We start from the raw sequence: 27,341 nt of genomic DNA, 5'->3' as shown, positions 1-27,341 counted from the left end.
AATTCACCCTTCAACTTACAAAATTACGTTATGTAACAAGAATTTGTATTTTGCATTATACAATAAGTATATATTTGCAGTTTACTTAATATTTTACAATAAGCAGTAGTAATACATGACGTTATATCATAAGCATTTGTAATTTACGTTATATAATAAACATATGTAATTTACATTATACATGTATAAGGATCTAGTTCGTCAAAACAACCGACCATTGGGTCAAATGCTGTCTGACCTGTTTCATACCGATTGTTAGGCCGTTCTTGGCACACTAATTTTGACTACGGATCTCCGTTTACCTGATCAGGATATGGGGTTCGCGGTGGATGTGACTGGTCAACAGGGAATGCTTACTCCCCCTGGGCACTTGATCCCACCCCTGGTGTGTCCAGGGGTCCGTGTTTACCCAACTATCTATTTTGTATTGTTTGTAGGAGTTATGAGATTGATCACTGTTCGTTTATCTTCGCCTTTCATAAACATACATTTATAGTTTACGTAATATGATAAGCATTTGCATTTTACATTACCATTATAATATTGTTTGATTGATTGGTTTTTTTTACGTCCCGTCGAGAAATTTTCATTTGTAATATTTGACGTTATATGATAAACATTTATAATTTAACTTTATATAATAAGCAGTTGTACTTTGCGTTAAATGAGAAGCAATTGTAATTTACTTTATATGATAAACATTTTTAATCTGACGTTATGTAATAATAAGCATTTGTAATTTACTTTATATAATAAGCATTTGTAATTTACTTTATATGATAAGCATTTGTTATTTACTTTATGTGATAAGCATTTGTAATTTACTTTATATGATAAGCATTTGTAATTTACTTTATATGATAAGCATTTGTAATTTGACGTTATATAATAAAAGAGACATACATAACATATTATGCTATATGTGTCTCTGATGATAAGCATTAGATCCCTTGCCGCAGTCGTTAAGAACACACCAGTCAAATTATTAAAGTCCTAGTGAAGGATTTGATATTATAGACAGGAAAGCAACGTTTTATCCTGTAAAACAAGAAATCTAATATATATATATATATATATATATATATATATATATATATATATATCAGAAAATACTCAAACAGAATATCTTATATCATGGTGGATTATTTCAAAACTGTCACCGAATTTTCGAATGTCCGAATTTTCTCTGTCATGTTTCGGATGGGTATCTCGCAATATCGTAGTCTCGATTATCCTGAGGTTTTTGTATACTCTCCACAAACGTTTGGACGCTTGGTTCAGTATTTTTTTCTAAACTAAAAAAAAAACTCTAGAAAACATGTGTCCGTTGTCGCATATGCCGCTGGATGCAAGGTGTTTTAAACGGACCTCACAACTAATCTGTATATTTACAATACATGATACGAATGGGAAACATAAGATTTTACAAATTTCAAAATTCCATCTATCCCGGCCTAAATTACATTGATTTTCGCATATCTGTTTTCCCCTACTCGCAATCTATTGGTTAGTAATGGATCATTCCGTAATACAATGTACTGGTCCATCAATGCAACATTTTCCCGCTATAATAAGGAAACGCGGGAAAATACAACATTAGGATGATAATCCACGTAAGTTCACAATCATATTCCAAGGTGTGACTTTGCGAGATCTCAGCCATTTTTGACAAGGGACTTCTGGGATTGGCGTCAAAAAATTTTCCTTGTTAGAGGTTGAGATTTAGCTCGGATTATTTCCTGCGCTCTAGTCATTAAAGCTCGCAGTACGAGCCAGCTGCTCGCTGCGCTCTCTATAATTATTTTTTAATGAAACGTAGTATGCGTATTTGAACAAATAGGGTTAGGGTCATTTTACGCAATGAAACTTAAAGTTCAGTAAATAAGGGGGTAATAACAAACTCACATCATTTTTGTATTATGAAATTAAAGCAGTAATACATGTATCAGAAATAAAAGCTGCCATGGGTCTTTCAAATAAGACCGTAATTAAACACGTGTCGCGATAGGTGTTGGCACGATAAGGAACCCTCATTGCTACAACCCTTAACGACCGATATAAGTGAAGAAGTGAGGATAAAGAACATCGATCAATCTCATAAATCCTGTAAAGTATATAACATTGAGAGACGGGCAAACACGATCTCTGGGCATACCAGAGATGGGATCAGGTGCCTAGTAGGAGTAAGCATTCCTTATTCACCAGTCACACCCGCTGTAAGTCCTATATCTTGATCTCTGAAACGGAGTAATCCGTAGTCAATATCAGTATCTAAAAAACTGCCTAGGGTCCAAATTTCTATCACTTCTCCTAAAGGCGGTGGCATCTCTACATGAATGATGTAAAACAGCATATCAAAACCAAGCCCACATGAAATCATTCTTATCGAGCTTTCAATTTCTGACTTGGATTTCCAAACATCATTCGTCCAAGGAACAATTTCAAATAAGTACACTCGGGTATGGATAAACAAAATTTGCTTTACTCCATTTTATGAAAAGTTATGTTTTCACTTAAAATGTTACATGTAAATCATTGAATTTTGAACGTTTCAGATCAATGTTCAGAGCCTGGCTTATCTCTTGCACACTAACGCATATTGCCCTTTTATCATTCTTATTAGACAGGCTCGTAATGTTAAATCTGATTTCCAAACACAATGAAATACTTCGTGAACAACACATTTCTAGCAACGCGGCGTTTTGTTTTTTGTTTGTTTTCTTTTTTCTGTCCCTTTGAGAATTTTACACCCAGTTGTAGGTTAAATACCACAAATTTAGAACGTAGCAATAAGGGTTCTTAAATAATGCCAATATCTGCCGAAACACGGGACCTCCTTGGGCATATCTGAAAGACCCATGACTCATACTATCATAATTATGTCGAGCATTACGCGAAAGAGCAACCGCAATCTATGTTAACGTCTTAGGTCTGACGTCGCCATTGCACGAGCGGGGCTCGAACTCATGACTTCCGGTTATGAAGCGAATGCTCTTACCGCTATCATACAAAGAGAGGAGCGACTTCCGGCAGCACGAGGATATTTCCCGTGGTAATGGTATAAGCAGACGTGAAGCAGGACCTACCCGAAGCTGAGACCGACAACAGACAGTCCGTGGGACCCATGATTTCTGTACATACAGTAATAAATACTATAGATACTTTCTACTAGCTGTAAAACAATAGTTGATGAAAATGAATTACCCATGTAATACATTGCAGTGTGTAACATAGTATTGATTGATGCATACTATAGCAATTTTGTTAGCGTAATTTCGGAAGGTCGGTGGTCTCTTCCCAGGTACATGGTATCTGGGTTCTCTCTTCCACCAACAAAAACGGCGCCACCAGATAACTGAAAAATTGTTGAGTGTGGCGGAAAACATCAAAACAAACAATCAATCATATTGGTTGCTGATTTATTTGGTATTGTGAATATGCCGAAAAAGTTTAACTATTTTGAATTTGTTACATTTTTATTTGAATTGATGAGGTAAATATAATTATAACTTACCCGATCTTTCTGCACTCCTCCGGCGTTTGACGTGTTGATGACGTAGATAAAAGCTACCGCCTCTGTTAAAAAGTCCAGGACTAAGTCAGTCATTTCGTCACTTTCTCCAATACCGGGAGTGTCCACGATGGTAGCATATTCCTACGATTAAAACGAGCATTCAGTGAGTATTGTATTAAGTAGTAATCCCGTGGAGATATGGGTTAGAATAGGTCCTCAGTTCCCCTTGCTTGTCGTAAGAGGCGACTAAATGGGGCGGTCCTTCGGATGAGACCGCAAAAACTGAGGCCCCGTGGCTCGACAAAGATCCCTTCCTGCCCAATGATCATAAGTGCCGAGCATAGGCTTAAATTTTGCAGCCCTTCACCGGTAATGGTGACGACTGAATATGAGAGAATTATTCTTGAGAGGGACGTTAAACAATATACAATTAACCAATCCAAAGTCCAAGGACATACATGTAACAGAGAGGTACAGAAACAGAAGCTCGGTCTTGACCCCTTACATACATTGGAACAGAGTAATTAGCTCGTTTTCTGTAAATTAGCAACATATCATATTGTATTTTCTATGTAGTTTTTGGTGTTATATAAACAATAAAATGCTTTCTTTTTTTGTTTCATCGGGTGATGAAGGTAGCAAGCATTACAGAAAAAAATGCATAACCCTCTTTTAGGGTTGTGTAAAATTATATTTAGTAATCTAATTAAGATGCTCCACAAAACAGACTTACATTCAAGATTACCAAAACACAAACTTCTGTAAGATTGATTAATTGTATATTGTTTAACCTCCCTCCTGAGAATTTTTCACTCACATGGAGACGTCACCATTTACCGATGAAGGGCTACAAAATTTAGGTCTATGCTCGGCGCTTACGACCTTTGAGCAGGGAGGGATTTTTATCGTGCCACACCTGCTGTGACACGGGACCTCGGGTTTTTAGGTCTCATCCGAAAGACTGTCCCATTTAGTCGCCTCTTACGACAAGCAAGGGATATTGAGAACCTATTTTAATCCGAATCTCCACGGGAAGATTTAAGTACAGAATCGTATAACAAATTGATAGAGCAAAATATAGTTTATATCTACATTGGTCACTTCAAATTCAAATCATTTTCTAATCCCTTGTTTATACTCTCAATAATATCTCGTAAAACAGATGGCGTGCACCCTTCCGTGTTCTTGGGCGATATTTACTTTCCAATATGAAGTGCTGCTAGATGGAGGGTATATAGAAATGTTCATATTTGGTATTGAAAGAAATATTACAAACAGGATTGTTGGTGTATTCTCAGACAACTGCAAATTAATTCTCAATTCATACAGAAAATAGATATCCGCACTTAGAAAACCACTCCAAACTAACCTGCAGCATTGGTAGAGGCCAGTATACGTCTACTCGTGTGTATCGTTCATCTGACTTCCCAGAGCGGTCCACGCTGACGTACTTGGAAAGTGTCACCTCTGTTACATCATCAAGAACAATTGTCTCACCATTCTTTTTTATCACTTCCGCTCGCTTGGTGTCGCTGTTGAAAATTTGACAAATGGTGGACGTGGAACTAAGGACCTGTCGCGGAAGGACATGCTCTCCCATAATGAGGTTCAGCAAGGACGATTTACCAGCCCCTGTCTCTCCTTCAGAAAGAAAACAAAATCAGAGTAACTCAACTTATTGGAAAAGTAAATCAACATATGCTTTAAAACACAAACTGTAATTAAAGAAAATAATTGTCACTGAGGATTTGAAAGAGCCAATGTTGAGATGTCAGCGTTGACATGTATATACATGTGGCTCAAGTGGGTGGAGAGAAAACATGTCAAAGAAAGCTTCAAAAGGCCAAATGAATAAACATGCACAATCACCATTAAAACAAAAGCAATATTGTAGACACAATCAAAACAAGGTCAATATTGTAGATACTATAAAACAAAGTTAATATTGTAAACACAATGAAAAGGAGAGTAATATTGTAGACACAATCTTCACGAGGTCATTATTGTAGAAACGATCAAAACGAGGTCATTATTGTAGACAAGATCAAAACGAGGTCATGAATGTAGTAACGATCAAATGGGGGTCATTATTGTAAACAAGATCAAAACGAGGTCATTAATGTAGACACGATCAAAAGGGGGTCATTATTGTAGACAAGATCAAAACGATGTCATTAATGTAGTAACGATCAAAAGGGGGTCATTAATGTAGACACTAAGTTTATAGACTGTATATACTTTTTTAAAACATGGTCATTATTACTAATGAATAAGAAATGACATACAGTAATTTGATATAATATGCATCCATTGTATTCTACTCTCTGAATAATGATCAACGTGCATGATGTGTTTATATATAGCACCTTACATCAGATGATTAAAGGGACTGATTCACGATTTTCCTCCAAATTTTGTTTTTCACTTTAAATGATCACAATCTACTTTCTAATACGTTTAGAAGGTTTCACAAAAAAATTAATGATATTCATCATGACAGAAGCTCATTATAGAGAATTTATTATTTGTTTTGAAAACAAAGATTGAGGTGAGTTATTGTTTACGGGGTTTTCAAAATAAATGGATATTGATCCAAGTTTATTATATATATCACATCTCAAGCATATAGGTAAAATGTGCCATTTAAAAGTTAAAATTTGTGATTGTACAAAATGAAGATGTTTTAAATTACCAAATTAACGTTTCACTGGTTTGTTTGTTTACATAAAAAGACTCGAGTCTTTGTTTACATAACACAGAATCAAAGATAAATATTGGTCTTATCCTTGCATTCAGCCGGTCCAAATTTTGGTTGTCAACATCAAATGAGCTATATTTTTAATTCTTAACATCAAAAAAGAAAAACATTGTTTTCGAAAAACGTGAACCAGTCCCTTTAAACTGAATACGAACAATGTATTGTGGACTTTCACATGTATTGTCAAATCTTGAGTTTAAATTTAGCGAGAGTTCTTGCAATGGGTATCATAGAGACACATTTCATAACTTGGTAGTGCCGTCAGAACATACTGACACAATAGCGAATCAATTTATGCTGTAAAGGTACTTTGACCAAATAAATCGTGGAAACATTTCTCTTAAGAACGGCAGAGCATTGTAATGGTGTATTCCATAGCCACATCATACTGAAAAGGAATAAACAGAAACATGTAGATGTTGTCTCTCAAGATCTGTAGTTGTTAATAAAGAGAACAATGGAACAATGTAGTATCGCTAGATCTATAGTTGTTAATGAAGAGACACCTACCAGCCACGACAATGGGACAATGTCGTCTCTCTAGATCTGTAGTTGTTAATGAAGAGATGCCCCTACCAGCCACGACAATGGGACAATGTCGTCTCTCTAGATCTGTAGTTGTTAATGAAGAGACACCTACCAGCCACGACAATGGGACAATGTCGTCTCTCTAGATCTGTAGTTGTTAATGAAGAGATACCTACCAGCCACGACAATGGGACAATGTCGTCTCTCTAGATCTGTAGTTGTTAATGAAGAGACACCTACCAGCCACGACAATGGGACAATGTCGTCTCTCTAGATCTATAGTTGTTAATGAAGAGACACCTACCAGCCACGACAATGGGACAATGTTTCGCTAGATCTGTAGTTGTTTAAAATGAAGAGACACCTACCAGCCACGACAATGGGACAATGTCGTCTCTCTAGCTGTGTCCTGTATGTCTGTATTGTGTTGATGTACCCATTATATTCTTTGGTCATCTCTTCACCAAGATTTTTCTCAAACTGTTTCATCTTCAGCATGTCCAATAGTGAGGAGTACAGATCCGCCACTATATTTCTCACTTCAGCATCTCTTTCAAGGATCCGCCTCATGACTTCGCTAGAGGCCTACAAGTAAATCATCATATCTAGATAAATACAATGATATGTGTTCTGAAATTGAAATATAGCAATGAACTCTTAAATAAACACAAATGTCCTAAGTGAAGAAATATTTAATATAAAGCACAGAAAAATTCATTTTATTTCATTCGGATACCCACTTCCACCCTTACCCGGGGTTGAACTCACGACCTGTGGAACAAAATTTCCTAGCAGCATATGACCATGCGCGCTAGACGCTTGACTATCTGGGCAAGTCCGAAAAAAAAACTTGCTTTCGATGACGATGGAATTCTTGCCACGCTGTTGCACGCTACATGGTCATTGAGATTGGAAATAGGATACAGATATCTAGCGTACATTTAAGAGTGATTCTCGCTTTTAAATGTCGATCGTTTGGCAAAGGAGCAATCTGTCAAAGGTTTGACGCGGCCATGGCACGAGCGGGGTTCGAACTCGTGGCCTCTCAGTTTTGAAGCGAACGCTCTACCACTGAGCTACCGCAATTTTGTCTCCAAAGTCCTTACAAATTGTCATGAAAATGTTGAATCCCTATTTTAGCCCACCCTAGCCCCTCGGGCACTGATTTGATTACATTTATTTTTGCTCTACTTTAACCCATGGACATTGATTTAATTTCAATAAATCTGCACTTGCCCATTAACATGACTACTCATGGTCAAGCTGTTCATAAGGAGAAGATGTTAAGGAAGTTTCACTACGTCCTCTCGTGTAAAACTTTAATCCCCTATTGTGACCCCATCCAACCTGCGGGTGCCACAATTTAAAACTGAATCTGCACTTTCTAGGGATCATTGCATATCAATAATTATGGCCCTGTTGTTCTCGAGATTTCAAAGGTTTTTCTTGAGATTTAAAAGTTTTTTCCAAATATATTCCAACACAAAACCGTGTCCCCCTCGTGTGGTCCCATCCTACCCCTCATTTGAACAATTTTGAATATAAACTATCTGAGAATGATTGCATATTTAAACATGACTAACCAAAAGCATGCAGTTCTTGAGAAAATTTTAAAGTTTATTCCCTGTATACCGCCATATAAATATTTCAGGAAGCTTTCACATTGGTTTCGTCTTCTTTGGTCCAGTGGCCAATGAGCAGATATTTTTAACGGCGCCATATTTTTACTATTTCTTAATCATTGCCCCTTACCAAAGGGTTGTAGACCTTCATCTGACCAATTTTAATCCCCAAAGATGGATTATGTCAAGTTTGGTTAATATTGGTTGTGTAATTCTGAAGACGTCAAAATTGTAATAAGAGATATTTGTCTTTCTCTGTACACTCTGCACAACACAAACCTGTGACTTTCTGCTCTCAGAGACTGATGCATTCTGTTCATCGACAGATTTCAGTACTAGATCTCGAATTTCCTCCAGGTCTTCTAAAGAGGAATAATCGACACCCATTTCCTCCAATATTTCACAGAGTCCATTCAAATCCATACCCAGCACGTCTTCCTTGGAGGGTGTGTCACTTGACATCTGAAAATATAGGTAAAGTTTTCGGCATCAAGAGTCAACAATTATAATACGACTGTATGAGTGTATAATTAAGCCTACGGCTTTTACTTATTATCCATTACCTCTTCGTTTTTGTGCCAAACCTTTGTTTGGGAAAAAACTACATTATATATACACATGGATAGTTACCTATAATTCACCGAAAACTATAGGGGTGTGTCTGTACTAAAGTCTCCCACGGGATGTTGTTATATGACCATGTACATACAGCTGCAATAATGTAGCCCTCTCTTATTTATTTTTTTTTTTAGGGAGAGGGCTACAACTCCTTAGGATCTCCGTAATGGTGCAAATGCGGGAGTGATTCACTCCCGCAACATTTGCGCTCATTCTAAACATTTCCTTACTTTCTTTACGTAAATAAAATATTCTATGTTTCTTAGTCAATATATAAATTTACAACCTGTAACTTAAGATTTGTGAGGCTCTATTCTGCCGTTTTCAACAATTTCGATCAATTCCAATTTCTCGATTCATATTTGTGCGCCATGTTTGATGTACTGAAGTTTCAACTTCCGATTGTCAAGTCATTTGCATATGCCATATAAGGTAGTATTTACATCAATGGACAAGTATGGAGACGAAAGCTATTTCGTCGGTATTGAAAAGGTTTGAATTTAATATCAAGTTAAAAACCGAACAGCAGAGTGTAAATTCTTTCTGCAACAATATGATTTCCTTTCTTTGTCGAAGTGACTCGAGTAACTACATTTTCGCGCTGATTGTCAATGTTTAGGTTTTTCATTAGATCCACCTACGAGATCTCGCGATAACAAGCATGGAGGAGCAGACGAAGAATTTTGCATGCTGTACATTATATTTAATGAAAAACACCTTTATTAGACATGCCCGAGCACAAAGTTGGTACTCCTTTTGGTGTAAACAACATTTGGGACTAATACACAGAGTTTATTATCGGTTATTCATAAAATTATTTTGCACCATTACGGAGATCCTATGGAATTGTAGCCCTATCCCGAAAACGTCAGAATAAAAAAAATTGGATAGGGCTACATTATTGCAGCTAATGTACATATACCGTAATAGCTTTATCTCTGTTACTGATATGGAAAATAATTGAATCCACTCCTCATAATGCGAGATCACTAGTACTCATTTTGCCATTTCGTAAATATACCTGAGTCGCTCAGATAATAAAACACTTGTATGTGTATATCTGTCACTGTTAAATATCGTTTATCTCATAGCCTGTCAATCATATTTATACTTCCTCAAAAAATCACATAGTTGTAGTAATACTATGAAAGTTGAACTTTAAAGTATTTTTAAAAAAAAGGGAACTCTGACAGAAATTTGACAGACTTAAAACACTAATGATACGAACATGACTTTGATATAATAAACCGGCATTCAAAGCTTCTCAAATGTAATTCGCAAAATATGGAAATTGATTATATATATACATTGTTTAGAGGGGTGTGTCCATCATCAACAAATTAACTTTTCTCAGCGAGATGTACATGTATACCATAACACCAACTTACTGTCGTAGATTTCTAAACACGACTTCCGGTTTCAGTCATTCCTGCAATGTACACTACAGCTGATGAAGTCCTACTTGAACGATTACAAACACATGTACAACAAAATCTACTTTCGGTTTGATCTTACGTGTTCTGTGCAATTGTGATATTTCCGGTGGAAATTTTATCTGCACATCTGATGGACTTTCAACTTTACTGTGTATACTAGTATACTGAATAGAACAAGTACCAGAAGAAGCGAGGAGACGGTATAATTTACTCGTATGTTGACTTGTATTTCAATGCATTTTCTCGGAGTTCATATCAAAACATGGTACAATTTTAAAACAGTCGTGTACCGGAGAAGTAAGAAATAAGTTAAAACAAATTTTATTCAGTTTGTGGGTAAAATGTCACGAGTTTACAAATCGATAAAATGTTTAATAGAAAAGAAAACTATGGTGGGAAAACGTAGCTGACTGTAGATATAATGAGAGTATCCTAAACTCCAGATTGCTATTGTATCACAAACAATGTTAGATACTATGTAGTAACAAAAAAATCATTTCAAAATGTTACACAAAATTTTATTTTTATTTCTATTCGTTTCAATCTATGTGTCGGAGAAGAAAAATAGACATTATGTTCTAAAACATGTTCCATAACACTTTCATAATGGCGTTTGGCAAACGAGAAGCACAATGAAATTTGATTTATATTCTACTTTCATTTTTAACCGTTACATCTATATACAGTAACATGACACGCGGTTGATTGTATTGCTGCACACGTGTCATTTGTCCAGATTCATACGCGTCGCATAGTTCACTACTGCAGCGCATTCAGGAGAAAATGGCTATCATTACAATTTGTAAAGATATCAAAGGCAAACATATTGAAAATGTAAATATTTACAAATAGACAATCTATTCCCCCTTCACGTAATTATGTAGTTACACGATGTACAGTCCCCTGAGTATGTACTGAACAATGTGCATGTAAATCCCCTCGGTATGATTATAATAATGTACACGGTGTTCCTCCCCCGTGACGTATTTCCATGTTTCGATAGTCCTCTCACTCCATACCACTATCTGTTTCGCATTATGTAATGTTTTCAAAGTTCAAACATACAGCCGAATTCGAAGGCATCAAACACATGTACTTCCCTACCCAGTTAACGTCACCCAGGAGAAGTATGGAAACCTGGACTTTCAGCAAGCAAGTATCATGATATCATTGCAATCCAGCTGTTACAAATCTGGAACGTTTACACACATGCATCGTTTTATTATTAATAAAACAGATATTATAGTTTACTTGGTGTTAGTTGTGGTTCCTTTTTATAGTCCTGTGGGGATCCGAGTTAGAATAGGTCCTCAGTACCCATTGCTTGTCGTAAAAGGCGACCTAATGGGACGATCCTTCCGATGAGACCGCAAAAAAACGAGGTTCCGTTTCACAGCAGGTGTGGCACGATAAAGATCCCTCTCTGCTCAAAGGCCATAAGTGCCGAGCATAGGCCTAAAGTTTGCAGCCCTTCACGTGCAATAGTGACGTCTCCATAAGAGTGAAATATTCTCGAGGGGGGCGTTAAACAATCTTCAATCAATCAATTTTTAATTATAACTAACTGAACAAATTCCGTCAACATGACACGTGGTTGTATTGTTGCACTCGTGACATTTGTTTGTGAGCAGTAAAACGCGTTCAGTTGCCGTTTCTTCATATATATTTTTTTCTTGTACAGTATTATGTAATGAAATTATAGCAACTTCCGGTAACGTGTAACTATGATGATGACGCTGTCTCGAACTTACTGAGATCGATTTTGATTTATTTTATTTATGTTCTATCTTCGCTAGCCAAGGGTGACGATACAATTGTCATGGTGTTCATGAAAGAGAAACACCGTGCATTGTCACCTTCATCGTCGGAAACCCACCGTTGGTCGCTCTGCGTTTACCTACCGTGGGTCACAAGTCCAGTATTTTCTCTGGAAAGTGTGTCTCGGCTTCTATATGCGATTGGTCGCTTTACAATTTCTAATTTGCGATTTTCAACAAATGAAAAAGCCCCTTACTTCCAGTTCTCGGTAGCATAGAAAAATATGCTTTCGAAGCCAAGATTTTGACTACGTTTAAGTTGGACAAGTTATAAAACTTTCAGCGAGATGCTTAATCTGCATTGTTGAAGCGGAGGGTGTATTTGTGTCTATAAAGATAGGGCTGTGTTACCAAGCGTTTACTATCGTACTGCGTACGAGTCTATAATGTACAGTCTACATGTTCAGCACGAGTTCGTAGTTTAATCACACGGGAGCAATATATTATTTTAACAGACTTGGTATTTCAACGGTTTCTATAGGTATGTTAAACTTACTTGCGTATTTTAAAGTACTGTCGTAATTTGTTCCAGTTGTGTTGTCGGCACAATTTGAACCAGTAATTGTATTGACCTTCGATCTAAAACACACCTCTTTCGTGTAAACACAATTGATGTCTCACCTACGCTGATTACAAAATGACATGTGAACGGGATTGAAAGACCATATCTTAATTCAAATTTGCATCTGATTTTTAAATTGCATCATCCATGACTGATTTTATTCACGTGCCATGAAGCAATGATAATAATAAACATACCAGAGGCGGATCCAGGATTTCCAGGGGGGGGGCACAAATGAAAGTGAAGTATTAGTTAAAATAATCAGTCATTTTGGGTGCCAAATCTGGAGTTTTCATTTTCTATCGTTGATAGTGGCACAACAAAACACACACACTTGCATGGGCGCCGCCATTACAGGATGTGTCACCCTTGGTTAGCAAAGATGTTTACGTTCGTGAAACCTGCGTTTCTGTATTTCAACATCACAGTAGATATGACTATGTTGACTCTCCATAAATTTGCATTTCATATTATGAATATTTGACTATAACGCTGATTTGGATGAAGCAACATGTATCTATGCATACATAATTACTGTATGCTAAAATCGGTGCTGTAGCACAAGCTTGATGATCATCTGGAAACGAAATCAGGAAATTGGAGAGGGACGTAAAACAATATTCAATCAATCAATCAATCTTTTGCAACGGAAGGGAAACAACACTGGATTTGTGGATGGGAAACTTTGATACTAGGACAGATCTCCAAAGGCCCATGCGGGAAAATTTAATTTAGGTCCATTCTTCCCAAGGGAAATACGGGGGTTATGCTGTGACACCGGTACCATAATATACGTAAATGGTTGTGTTTGATAAATAACAAAACATTTTTCATAGTGAAAGTTGAACTCACTGACACTGGAGGTGTTGTTTCCATTGTCTTCGTTTCCGCTTCCGTTTTCTCAGGAGCTAACTGTATGTCTGTTGTTTCCGCTTCCGTTTTCTCGGGAGCTAACTGTATGTCTGTTGTTTCCGCTTCCGTTTTCTCAGGAGCCAACTGTATGTCTGTTGTTTCCGCTTCCGTTTTCTCGGGAGCTAACTGTACGTCTGTTGTTTCCGCTTCCGTTTTTTCAGGAGCTAACTGTATGTCTGTTGTTTCCGCTTCCGTTTTCTCGGTAGCTGCCACATCTTCTACAATTTGATTTCTCTTTTGAAAGGCACTGACAGAAATGAGTTCACTGCGTTCCCAAATCAAACACATTCATACGAAGCCATTTTATCTTCGAGATCTTCTCATGAAATCACATCTTGTATATAAAAAGTATGGTATCTTGGAAATGGCAACTTTTCATTATTGTAATATTCATGTTAATTTCTACGCACCGACATACAACAATTTAAACACAATTTTTTTCTTCATATCGAATGTTTCCTACTCAAGCACTCATGTCGAAATTCATTGAGCTACAATACAATATGAATAATTATATTTCTGTTGCAATTGGTCGTAATATTATTATAAAACTCTGAGAACATATGGTTGATATCTTTTGTTTAATATTTTTAGTAAGACATATATGCCGCCGTGGTGGTATAGAGGTATAGCATTCGCCCCGCATGCAGAAGGTCGGGGTTCGAATCCCGGCCGTGACAGACCTAAGTCGTTAAAACAAGTAGTGACAGTTCCATCGCTAAACGCACGACATCAGGTGTGAATATAACGGGTCCTCGGAGATGACCTTAAAAACGAATGTCCCGTATCACAGTGGGTGTGGCACGCTAAAGAACCTTCAATACTCAATGGCTGTAAGCGCCGACCATAGGCCTAAGCCCATCACCAGAATTGGTGACGTCTCCATATGAGTGAAAAATTCTCGAGAGGGACGTTAAACAATGAAGAGTTCCAGATAAGGTGCGTATCAGCGTAAATACTCATTAAATTTTACCAAATACGCATTTAAGTTGAAAATCATGCGTATAATTACTCATTAGCGAATGTAAATACGCTTTACACTCCCAAAGTAATGCTTATTAGTCCGCGTATTTGTGATACATGTAGTATGATATAAATATGAATTATTTATTCATATGAATTGAGGTTAGCCCAGGGCTTGATCATACATGATATTTAGCGCTATGAAATACGTTTGGATGACAATCACAATTTTGAAAATTTGGAAGAGTTAACTCAAAACACTATTATATGGGCCTACTTGTTATACTTTCTTTCTTAAAGAGTTAGTGTGCGGTCGAAAGCACAGGGAAATAAAAAAAATTGTAATATCGATCGTGGACGAATGATATACAAAATTGGATCATAGTCATGTGACTTGAGTGTCTGACATATTCAAATTTAATGCATCAATGATAAATATCAAATTCCAAATGACAATGAATATTTTTAATAAAAAGAACTACAAAGGATTGTCCCTGTAAATAGCTGGAGCGGCCTTTTAGTATAAACTTTAAGTTCAAGTTTAACGGAAGAAGTATCGTTTATCTGGTGACATCTTCTGTACAAAAGAGCAAAGATAATCAGTAAATTAACAAAATACCCTTTTGAATTTTTCTGAAAAGCAAAATACTCATTGATTTGAAAATCAGGGGGTAAATACTCTTTGTGGTAAAAAATTAACTGGAGCTCTGCAATATACAATAAATCAATTTTAAAATGACTTCAGTGGACGTATTTTTTTTTTCCGATTCAATATAAATATATTCAGACATGATGTAGATGTTGTTAATGTACTTTCCCCCACAGATTAACGAACATTCAAAAATGCTCCAAATAGCTCAGCGGTGGACAAAGTAGAGTTATAATTCAACTTTTAAAAAAAATCTAATGTACACCAATGTTTTCTTATTGATAATCCTTTCTTGGGTCAATATTTATATATTCACCCAAGCGAACGTCACAAAGGCGCTTGCTTTGTACGGAAAGTCATTCGGAGTATAACAAAAGATGATTATTCTATATAAATATGAGGAGTAATGTTTGCATGAAGGGGTTTATAAAATGAAAGCATGAGATAATATCCGTATAATCAGTTTAATCAATTATATGCATGCAAAATTATTGACATCTTATTTCACAGTAACTCAGTAGTTAGAGTCGTGAGCTCGAGACACATTGTCTGATTGGTGCCATTGGCTGTGTGAAACTCAAGACGTACACATACGTATATGATTGCTGCTGGTGACATCTCCATCAAAGTAAAAATTCTTGAAAAGGATGTAATCCCGTGGGAATAGAGTAGGTCCTCGGTACCCCCTTGCTTGTCGTAAGAGGCGACTAAATGGGGTGGTCCTTCGGATGAGACCGCAAATACCGAGGTGTGTCACGATAAAGATCCTTCCCTGCTCAATGGCCATAAGCGCCGAACATAGGCCTAACTTTTAAAGCCCTTCACCAGCAATGGTGACGTCTCCATATGAGTAAAATATTCTCCAGAGGGGCGTTAAACAATATACAATCAATCAATCAATCGAAATATGTAAAACAAACATTCAAAGCTGCCTGAAAAGTGCAATATTCAATGAGCCCAGAGGACGATACCGGGTCGACCATCTCTGTCTACAGCTAGAGTACAAGATCGAACCGAAAGTGATAAGAGACGCGAGTTTTCATTGGACGACCACAAACTAATAAGCAATAGTATCGAGTTGGGAATTCTCAACATTTTTTGGTTCGATGTTCAATACTAAATTCATCTCGAAGCTTCGGGAGCTCAATAACCATTGAATAAATCCTACATTGGTATTTACATGTATATCAAATCTTACCTTCACTGATGATATCTGTTATAGAGATGGAGATTTCTTCCCTCATCAGGCCGACTGTAGAAAGGAGATCTAAATCAACAAATATACAGATCAATCTCTGATCCACAATTCCCTTCTTTAGATCATCCAGAAACCTAAAGTATCCGACCTCTGTTCCAAAGGTCAATTGCAAAAGGACACTTCCGGTCTTACAGTGGACGCTATCTACACCGTACTTCCTTCTGAGTTCTAACAAAAAATTCAAAAATCTTTTAAGTACAGTAATCTGTGTCTCTGGGTGTATATTTGCAAACCAGTGGATTTTCTTCTTCATCTTTCCAAGTAAATGAAAGGTAGATTCTTTATCATCCTCACATGAAACTCCCTGGACGTATTGTTCAAAACTGTCCTGTAGATCACATATATCTTCTTCCGTTGACGTTTTATTGATAGCCTCAATCATTGAGTTTAAAGTGTCCTTTATCATTTCTGTATATGTGTCTACATCCTTTTGTTTTGAGGATTCATTGGCTTTTATACGAATTCTAAACCACTGAAGACGATTTCCTGAAGAAGAAAAATTAAAGTATCAACCCAACAGTGCAACCAAAAACAGTGTTCACAATGCAAACACAAAATGATCATTCATATGGACATTTTTTAAAATCTTTTAGTTTTTTTTTTAAATCTTGACACAGCATTCAATTCGATTTCCATAGAAATATGGAGATCCAGCTCTGGGTGAGATGCAAGAAAATGAACGAATCCAAGGGGTTTTGATTAAATCGGACGTCTGAAATCTCTACAGTACATGTAGAACTTGATGATAACAAAGGTCAAAATCAGATGTTCTCTACAGTAAAACTTGGATATAACAAAGAACTTTATCGGATGTTCTCTTCAGAAGAACTTGGTGATAACAAAGGACAAAATACGATGTTCTCTACAGCAAAACATATTCAACTTGTTACCCCTGCCCTGATGCCAGTGACCCACCTAAACAAGAATTATCTCGAAATGCATAAAAAAGACAAACGTCAATTTTGATAAACGTGTTATGAAAAGATCGCTTGCCCTGGATAGTTGCAGCAATCGTCATTTAAAGCATTGCAAACAACGCAGTCAATAACCTTTAAAGTAATACTAACTCAAATGTATCTTCACCTTTTCTTCCTGAAACCGTTGCTTCTTTCACAGCTTCCTCTAGAGATGTGAGTCGATCTCCAATCGATTTATGCTTCTCGCACTCTTCTTTAAGTTTTCCTATGACTGCTTCCTCGTGTTCTTCTTCCAAACACTGCGTCTCAATGTTTTTAAGGCTTTTCATATAGTTTTTTCCACAATAAGATTGTAGTCTGCGACACACCTCATCTATCAATGACCAGTTTTTATCGAATTCCGCTTGTGAAATGGACGCTGAATTGGAATGTCCATACACAGAGTTACGGATTAATCTTATCCTTTCGATGTCGTCGCCCACAGTTTGATCTCCTGCAGCAGGGAGGGTACTCCCACCCCAACCTTTAGTTGGGTGAGGAATCTTTGAACAAATGTTTCTTAGCAATGTGTACAGCAGGGTAATGTCAAAATCGTCATATCCTGAAGATCTAGCATTTCTCAAAAGAAGTTCTTGGTCACTACGGATATGTGAATAAATTGGTGATGACCTCACGCTGTTATAAACATGATTAGGAGATACCTCTTTCTCTAGAATGTCTCTGTACGTCTGTGTTAGAACTTCGTTTATTGCCATTCCGAGCTTTGCAAATCTGGAGCGACCAGCAGCATCTGGCCCAGTAGCCATTGTGGTACTTCAATTACCCTCTGTAAAACATCAACCCTTCTTAAACAAGAATACGATTTATAATGGAATCTTTAAAAAAAATGCATGGTTTGAACAAGCATTTCAGTGATGCCTGACAATTTCTCTATAATTATTTTGCTGTAGTAATTAGTCCTGTAAAAATGTATTAATAATTGTACTACACTGTCCTTTGGACAGAATTTATCAATGTGTGAATTTTGGTTGGTAACGTATTTTTAAAAATGAAAATCATTTCGTATATTTATATTCTATTTTTATTTCTAACGAAATTTCCTGTCGTTGGAATATAGCCCCGTGGGGATCTGTGTTAGAATAGGTCCTCAGTACCCCTTGCTTGTCGTAAGAGACGACTAAACGGGACGGCCCTTCCAATGAGACCGCAAATACCGAGGTCCCGTGTCACAGCAAGTGTGGCACGATAAAGATCCCTCCCTGCTCAAAGGCCGTAAACATCGAGCATAGGCCTAAATTCTGTAGCCCTTCACCGGCAATAGTGATGTCTGTACGAGTGAAATATTCTCAAACGGGGCGTTAAACAATATTGTAATCAATCGTTAAAATAGACGTGCCTTAACGCTCACTACAGTAACATACCCGATACAACACAATGGACAAAACAAGGTGGAATTTTTTTAATTTATATTTTGGAAATAAATTATTCTTAGTTGTTGTTTTTTAATACAGCATCATTTTTTTCTCAAGATTTTGATCTCACCTTTCGGACCCCACAGGAGGGATGGGGTGCAGTGACAAAGAATCTCAACTTTAATTTCTTTCCCTTTTTCAAAATATATTTTATGGCAAATTTGAGAAAATTCAGAGAACATCATACAGCCAACAATGGACAACCACCATTCGCAATCAGTTGCTATGACAACAACCAAGGAAATTCCCAGGATTTAAAATCTTCACGTGGTGATAGATCTTTCTTCAATAATGGCCCTTATGGGTTGTCTTATATTGGGGGCACTTAAAACGGGAATTTATCGAGTTCACTCTTTTCTTACCAGCCTATCACAGAGAATTATGTCCTCTCTATATCAATAGTACCTGTAAATAAGTACAGTATTCAGAAAATCAAACAGGAGCAGTATAAATTTAGAAAAAGCAAACAAGACTGTGGAAGAGTTATCTAGGACTCCTCCCGCAAAATTGTAAGGGTATTGGTCTAATTTAAACTACACTATGTTCCTCCATACCTGTACAGGTCCCTTTATGGGGTCACCAATGCCAGTTTATTACTAGGCTTATACATGCATATGCATAAAATTACAATTGTTTTCGTAAATGATTGTCTGCATTTATTTGTATACACGTACGGAAGTACAAACTGTATGTGTTGTACAATGTCGGCCTACGAACAGGTTACTACCGGTAATTAGTGTAGAAATGTACTCGGGAATATGTTCCATACCCTGAACACGTGTACGATTATCATTATAAATCTGATCTTAACCATGAAATGTAACTTACTTTGGGAATCAATTGCCATCGGCCTATTCTTCCTATGGAACGACATATGGATCATTAACGCTTACTTTCAGTTTCAAGCCAAAGTGGGCGTGTGATTCAAACAACATCTTAACACAGTATTTTGTGGTTAACGTATTTCCTTTATTTTAGATTTGTTATTCTTTACAAAATATGGTACTGCAAATAAATATTGATCTCAACGACCTCCAGATTCCACAGTAGATTGGTTAGAGAAGTTTGAGGGGCGGATTGAACAACTAATAGCAGAACACAAAGATATTCTAATTATGGGCGATTTCAATGTGGATGAGTACAAGACAAAGCGTTTAAAGACTATCATGAAAAACATTGGATATCAGCAACTGATAAAAAACCCTACACGTGAGACTAAAGACTCCAGTACTTTAATTGATCATCTTTATGTGAATAGTCCGGATAAGTTTTCTTCGTCAGGAGTATTCCCAATAGGATTAAGTGACCACAACTTGATTTACGCTGTAAATGGTAAAATTAGAGCCGGTGCAAACAGTCACGTTCACATTAAATATAGAAATTTTAAAAACTTAAATGAGAGCAGTTTTCAAGAAGAATTTACTAAACACTATTGACTGGAGTCCCATATATGAAATGGTGGATATTGATACTATGTGGCAATTCTTTTATTCTAAATTTTTTGAAGTGGTGGATAAACACATTCCTCTAAAAGAAAGAAGAATTAACTCACGTTCAGAAGAATGGATAAACGATGACATACTTACAGAAATGCACTGTCGTGAACACCTCTTTAAAAAGGCGACACAGAGTAATGATGGTCACGCGTGGAACCTACACAGAGCATCAAGAAACAGGGTGACGAAAAAGATGAGGGAGGCAAAACATGCATTTGTTGAGGAAGCAATTTCCCAGGCAGAAAACAAGCCCAAGGACATGTGAGACAAACTTAGGCAATTCTTACCATCTAAGAAAACGAATACAAACTGTACATTTCTTAAGGACAATAACGTAATTTTTAAAGATACAAAGGATATTGCCGAATGTTTTAATAATTACTTTTGTAACATTGGTCATGAGCTAGGAAAACATTTTGATGACACTTTACCTACAGTTGAAGAACAAATACCTAAAAATTCTTATACAATACCAGGTATAACTGCAGAATTTATTGCAAATGAGATAAAATGTATGTCTACATCAAAGGCAACAGGTTTGGATGGTATCTCTGTCAAACTTCTAAAACTCTCATCAAACAGTGTATGTGATATTCTTGCATATATTTTCAACTATTCTATATCTTCATGTACTTGTGCAGATGACTGGAAAAAGACACGAGTTGTACCATTTTTTAAATCAGGGGATGAATGTCTAGTTAATAATTATCGGCCTGTATCCATTTTACCCTGTGTTAGCAAAATTTTAGAAAGGCATGTTTTTAATTCATTTTATGAATATTTGTCAGTAAATTCTCTAATTACAGATTGTCAGTCTGGTTTTAGGCCAAAACACTCATGTGAAAGTACTCTTATTTCTCTAGTAGATAGATGGCTTAAAAATATTGATGAAGGTAAACTTACTGGTGTACTTTTTATAGACTTACGGAAAGCATTTGACACTATCAATCACAAGGTTTTATTACACAAACTCAAGTCATTTGGCATATGCAATGATACTTTTGAATGGTTTAAATCATATCTAACAAATCGTACACAGAGAGTTATTTGGAAAGGCAATTTATCGGATGAAAAAAATGTAACCATTGGAGTTCCGCAAGGCTCTATTTTAGGCCCATTGTTTTTTATCCTGTATATTAATGACTATCCACAAGCACTGAAACAGTCTCATGTAAATATGTATGCAGATGATACTTCACAAGATGTAACAGATAAGTCAGTGGAAAATATTGAGTCAAAGATGTGTGAAGATCTTCAGCTCAGTATAATGTGGATTAAGGAAAATAAATTAAGCTTAAACCTGTCTAAAACTCAATGTATGCTTATTGAATCGGCACAAAAGTTATCAAAGTATCGAAAATTAAATTTAGTGATAAATAACCATGTCATAGAATGTGTTCAGGAGTCAAAATTACTTGGTATTATTATTGATGAAACTTTGTCCTGGAAAAGTCATATAGAATCACTTATGAACAAGATTTCCAAGAGAATTGGCATTTTAAGAAGAATAAGATATTTTATGTCAAACGATGCGCTGCTGAAGATTTTTAATACTATGATTTTTCCACATTTTACATATTGTTGTACTATATGGAGCAATCCAAGAAATGCTGAAAATGTGAATAAGCTTTTTATATTGCAAAAACGAACTGCAAGGGTAATTCTTAACATCAGAAATTTTGAAACACCATCTAATGTCATGTTTACAGAACTTAACTGGTTGCCTCTATCAGATTACTTTGTCTATAGAAAAGTCATTTTAGTGTATAAAGTTTTACATGGTTTAATGCCAGATTATTTAAATGTTTTTAAATATGTATCAGAAGTCAGTCAGAGGCAAACTAGAAATTCTTATTCAAATATATTGTATATACCCAGGGCAAAAACAGAATATTATAGAAGATCTCTCAGCATTTCAGGGAGCACAGTGTGGAATGCCTTGAGTCAAAATATAAGAAACTCAACGAGTGTTGCGTGTTTTAAGAGAAATTATCTTAGAGATTATCACCATACTTTTAAAGCTTCATTTTGTATTCTAGTTATCTTACATTCATAATTATTTCTTAAGTTTATATGTATTCTACTTCTTTTAATCTGTGTTTATTTTACTAATATCTGTCTGTATGTATGTTATATGCAGGACCATATTGAAAACTAGCGTTATCGCTAAATATGTAATCCTGGATAAATAAAGGCTTTATTATTATTATTATTAATTTAAAGTACCCACCAGGCTCCCATACTCTGTGTGTGTGTATTTAACTGTAAACAAACCCCTCACGCCCGATCTAACCATCTTCGGTCTCGGCGACCGTGAACACGAAGCGGGTACCTGTATTAACAAACAGTGGACGTTATATCTCATTACTGTGAGTACTGAAGGTAAATCGAATTTAGTAATATAAAATACAAGTTACTGTACACATTGCTAAGAAACATTTGTTGTTTATGTTAAAAGGGAATGCAATACGTGGACCAAAAACATATGTTTCTAACATTAACTTAATATTTTAGGTTGAAACACAAATTGTGTGTTTTTGAATTTTTTTTTTTTAAATCTGGAAACCTGGAAATATTTCATTACAAATCTTATTGCTACAGCTGTAATGATAGGCCGAATGTTAGACTTGCTTAAATCTCTATGTTGTTTTTATTACATTATCATTTCATCCAAATTTTACTGTGTTTTAGAAAACTTAAATGTCATCAAGCTATGTTTGGCATTATCAAAAGAATTAAAGAAAGCACTGATTATTAAAAAAAAAAAAAAAAGAGAGACATGAGCAAGTCTAGCCGAATGTGTATGAAATATCAATTACTGAAATCAGACCCTCTAGCTCTAACCATTCTCCAGTGTAAATTCAAGTTCAAATTCAGCAGAAATTCAGCGTGGTCTGAACAATTAGATAACGTATAAGTTTCATATATGTACCTAATCCAGTGAGTGACAACAAAATATCAATGTCTTACATGTAATTAATCTGATGACAGTGGCGGATCTAGGACAGAAAGGTATGTGGGTGGTAGTGATTTTAAGGAAGTTAGCTCCTGATCTTTTGAGCACAACTGCGTAGGATGCTACAACTAAGTATTTACTGGTTCAACACTGATCCCCTCGGTGTAAACATATTACAAACTCTATCCAGTTGAAAAAGAACTACGCACGCTAACTCTGGATTCCCGCCTACATTTTCAACTCGTATATTTTAAAAAGTTTTGTAATTTTGCTAATGATATTTTTTTTAATGCAAAGTAGAATCCATTAGTAATTGATTATTAACTTTAATACCAGAATCTATGAAGTAATTGCTCGTAATTTCAAATCCTTTTGATTAGGGGGTAGAAAAATATGTTCCTTGAAACCGGGCTTTAAAACGTCAAATATTCTTAAATGCTTATTGATATAATTAAATAACCAATTGATCTGTCAAACTACTTTATATCATTGAGTAAAAAATGGCTACTTTTCATTTCTCACACTTTAACCTCATTTGCGATTGGTCACAGTGTGAACCCTTTCGCTGGGTTTTGGTCTGTTACAAGCATATATATGTTTTCTCCCCGTGAAACAAAAAAAGTTCTGATATAAATTTGCTAAATGACAATTACCGTCAAAAAGGAATTTGTGTTTCACGGGAGGGGGTGTTATAAAAATATTTCCCGTTTTCCATTGATTCCTATAGTGAAATACGTGATTTTAACACAAATTAAAAATATGGAATTATCTCTCCCTGTTTTGTCAAATAAATCAACTTTTATTAAAAGTCATATAAATATCTATATTGACATAAAAAATCATTTAAAGATGACATCTTTTCACAATTGACCAGTATGCAGGTGGGCGCGGCGAAACAATACTATCGTTCGCAGTTCTTTTGTGTCAATTAAAATTTTGAAAGGGTTTGGCAGGGACTATATTTTGTGGCGAAATGATTGATTAATCAAATAATTCTCAATCTGCATGATTTTACAGTTTCTGTTTCATCCAATATATCTTCTATTTGTATACTCCTGTAAGTGTATTTCAGTTTTATAATTCATGATACAAATGCATGTAGTTGAGACTTGGAACTAGTTCAAATGTTGTAATCTATGTATCAATATTGGTTGATATATTCTTCCAAACAAAACATCGATTCTTGATGAAAAAGTCTAAATTAATTTCGAAATCTTGTATAAAAATTCACTATTTTGCCCAATTTAAAATTTGATCACTAACTCCCCACTATTTAGCTCCAGTTTAAATCTTCAAACAAGACTTTGAAAATTATGTGAAATTTTAGAAATTGACATTACTATGTCCTTTTATCGATAAACTCTCAAATTCAATATCATGAATTTTTCCGTATATCAAGTGCAAAAAGGCCATTATTTATTTTGATCACTAGTATCAAACTTTCTGGATCTGCCGGAAACAAAATATTCATGCTCACAAGTTGTATGTCTTTTCGTTTCAAAAGCTCGGTACAACTTCACAGCGATGTTACTTCCCTTCTTAATCTTTTTTACCAGCTGCATCGCTAGCAATTATCGGCGATAAGTTCGATTTGATATGATAATTAGACCCCTACCGTATAGAAGCAACTCTGTCACTGGGTTTTTTTTTATCTTAAATCGTCATGGTGAACTAGATTTATCGGCGATGATCAATCGTCAAATATCGTCTATTGTTACGTGTATCTATCCACAGGCACCCGAATTTCTATCAAGAAGTCGCTCAGTAAAGCCAAAGATTGAAGCATCCTACCCCCTCTATATATTGTAGCGGTCAGCCGGGTTCGATCGCCGGTGGCCAGTTAGCTCAGTTGGTAGAGCACTTAACTAGAGAATTCAGGGGGCCCGGGTTCGAATCCCGGTCTGGTCCGTTGCATTTTCTCCCTGTTACAATATAGATACATTATATTTATATATAATGGGATGTGGGATTTTTCAATCTTGGGAGGTAGGATTTTTCAATCTTTGGCTTTATTGAACGACATATTGATAGAAATTCAGGTGCCTTTGATCTATCAGTAAGGTCCATGAAAATTATTCTTTACTAGCAGAGAACATATTAATTCGAACATTATAGTCATATATAACCAGTATACACAGTGCAATATATTGTATTGATTTCTTATTTTAAAGATGGCGGAGTGGGAAATCCTTTATTACAATCTTCCATTAGCTGGGAGGGCAGAATTTATTCGTTTGATATTCGAAGAAATGGGAATATCATACAGTGAACCAATTAAATCCTTTGACGAAATCCGGGAAATGGTCTTTAACAACGGCATCGGTGGGTTCCCTGTCCAATTCCCACCCGTCCTCAGAAAAGGTTAGTAATCCTAGAAAAGAGAGCTATTCACTTATCAATGTATACATATATCAACGATGTGAAAGAAATTAAAGTAATTGTAATGATTTCCAATGTTTAGAGAGAAAAAATAGATTAATTTATATGGCAGTGTTAATGTATAAACGTAGATGCAAATTTATCAGATTTCAAAGATGTGATATTCAGTACAAGCAATTTCACACGAAATCTGTTACTGCGCGCTAAATTCTGAATTCAAGCTTTGTAAAAATAATGAAATATCCGACATAGAACGTTGAAGGACAGTGTGCGAGAGAAATATCGGAAGTAACTTAGTTCTCTATTTCTATTTCAGGTGACTTTCATCTTGGACAAACACCTGTAATCTGTAAATATTTAGGAGAAAAATTTGGACTTGTCCCCAAATCGGAAGAAGAAAAGTGGCAAGCGGAGCAAGTAAATGCTACCATACATGATTTTGTAGCAGAAGGTAAATTCGGCGCGTGACATGTATGAGGCGGAAAGACGTTTCATCTAAAAATATCAAATCTGAATTCAAATTCATATACAAAAATTATGCGAATGAAATATAGTTCAAAAATTACTTTTTTACCTGAATGTTTATCTGTCAGATTTTATGAATACTTTTTTTTTTTTTTTTTTTTTTTAACATCGATTTGATGATTTCGTCAGTGCCTTTCTGATATGTGATAAGAAAACGTGAGACAAAAAAATTCGATCTGGGAATTAAGTTTGGAATTAGATTAATGGTGAATGGCACTGCATTTTATCCAGGACGATTGGCTTTCCACGGCAAGAGGTGGATAGATTCTTACCACAATCAAAAGGAGGAGACACAGCCCTACATTGATTGGGTCGCCAAAGAGAGGATACCAAAATGGCTGAAATATTTTGAGGAAGTCCTGAAGAGAAATAATGATGGGCAAGGGTTGGTACTTTATAAAATATTCAGATTTAAACGTGTCCCACCAAATATACTTTTGTTTCAATTATTTATACATCAAAAATAAAATATTATCAAGACTTGATTTGATTAAGAGTCCTTTTACATATCTTCATGGATATTTTTTTTCTCAGTTTCCTATTCGGATCAGAGTTGACGTATGTAGACCTGGGACTACTTCAATGCCTCCGAGGTTGTGAATATTCCTACCCTAAGGCGTTTGAGGCAGCGGATTATTGCCCTCTGCTGAAGGCTTTTAAGACCCGTATGGAAGCCCGACCTAAGCTTGCAGCGTACTACAAGTCGGAGCGATACGCCAAGCATCCACAGGACACCAACAGCATGATGTAAAGATCTGGATGACTGCCCATCAATCTAGCGCTTTCTGGTTCCTTATATTATTATAATTGTTTGGAAAGGAGCGCTTGCAAGATACTTGAATGTCATACTATTTTGTTTCATTATCGTAGTTCATCCATACTGTAGACATTATAGTTACTAGGCTATTACTGCTGAATTTAATGTTGCATTGTTTCATTAAAACAGAGGTTTGCTTATA

At 35.9% G+C, this 27,341-nt stretch overlaps 2 protein-coding genes across 7 annotated transcripts in view; one reads left to right on the top strand and one right to left on the bottom strand.

Moving 5' to 3' along the window:
• LOC125665478 (uncharacterized) overlaps positions 1-19,931 on the bottom strand; it is a 27,834-nt gene extending 7,903 nt beyond the window's left edge. For 2 of the 3 annotated variants that reach the window (XM_056152240.1, XM_056152242.1), the window contains exons 1-9: positions 19,855-19,931; positions 17,721-18,380; positions 16,578-17,123; positions 13,708-13,985; positions 8,702-8,884; positions 7,169-7,385; positions 4,884-5,155; positions 3,515-3,655; positions 3,087-3,131 (exon numbers count right to left, since the gene is read on the bottom strand). In XM_056152240.1, the coding sequence (XP_056008215.1) occupies positions 3,087-3,131; positions 3,515-3,655; positions 4,884-5,155; positions 7,169-7,385; positions 8,702-8,884; positions 13,708-13,985; positions 16,578-17,123; positions 17,721-18,360 (2,322 nt within the window). In that variant the 5' untranslated portion in view covers positions 18,361-18,380; positions 19,855-19,931. The remainder of the gene's footprint in view (positions 1-3,086; positions 3,132-3,514; positions 3,656-4,883; positions 5,156-7,168; positions 7,386-8,701; positions 8,885-13,707; positions 13,986-16,577; positions 17,124-17,720; positions 18,381-19,854) is intronic. The other variant, XM_056152241.1, reaches the window with a different exon arrangement.
• Positions 10,575-27,341, top strand: LOC125665485 (glutathione S-transferase P 1-like). 4 transcript variants are annotated; one of them, XM_048898136.2, is made up of 5 exons: positions 10,575-10,689; positions 25,650-25,839; positions 26,174-26,308; positions 26,614-26,767; positions 26,917-27,341. In XM_048898136.2, exons 2-5 carry the CDS (start codon positions 25,650-25,652, stop codon positions 27,131-27,133), a joined length of 696 nt encoding a protein of 231 aa, XP_048754093.1. In that variant the 5' UTR covers positions 10,575-10,689; the 3' UTR covers positions 27,134-27,341. The 4 variants fall into 4 exon arrangements, with proteins under 4 accessions (XP_048754093.1, XP_048754091.1, XP_048754092.1 ...); XM_048898134.2 differs by lacking the exon at positions 10,575-10,689 and adding an exon at positions 22,767-22,904; XM_048898135.2 differs by lacking the exon at positions 10,575-10,689 and adding an exon at positions 22,769-22,891.

This window comes from Ostrea edulis, chromosome 10 (assembly GCF_947568905.1).
Source record: "Ostrea edulis chromosome 10, xbOstEdul1.1, whole genome shotgun sequence".
NCBI lineage: Eukaryota > Metazoa > Mollusca > Bivalvia > Ostreida > Ostreidae > Ostrea > Ostrea edulis.
The sequence above is the reverse complement of the archived record's forward strand: the minus strand, read 5'-3'. Positions and strand labels throughout refer to the sequence as shown.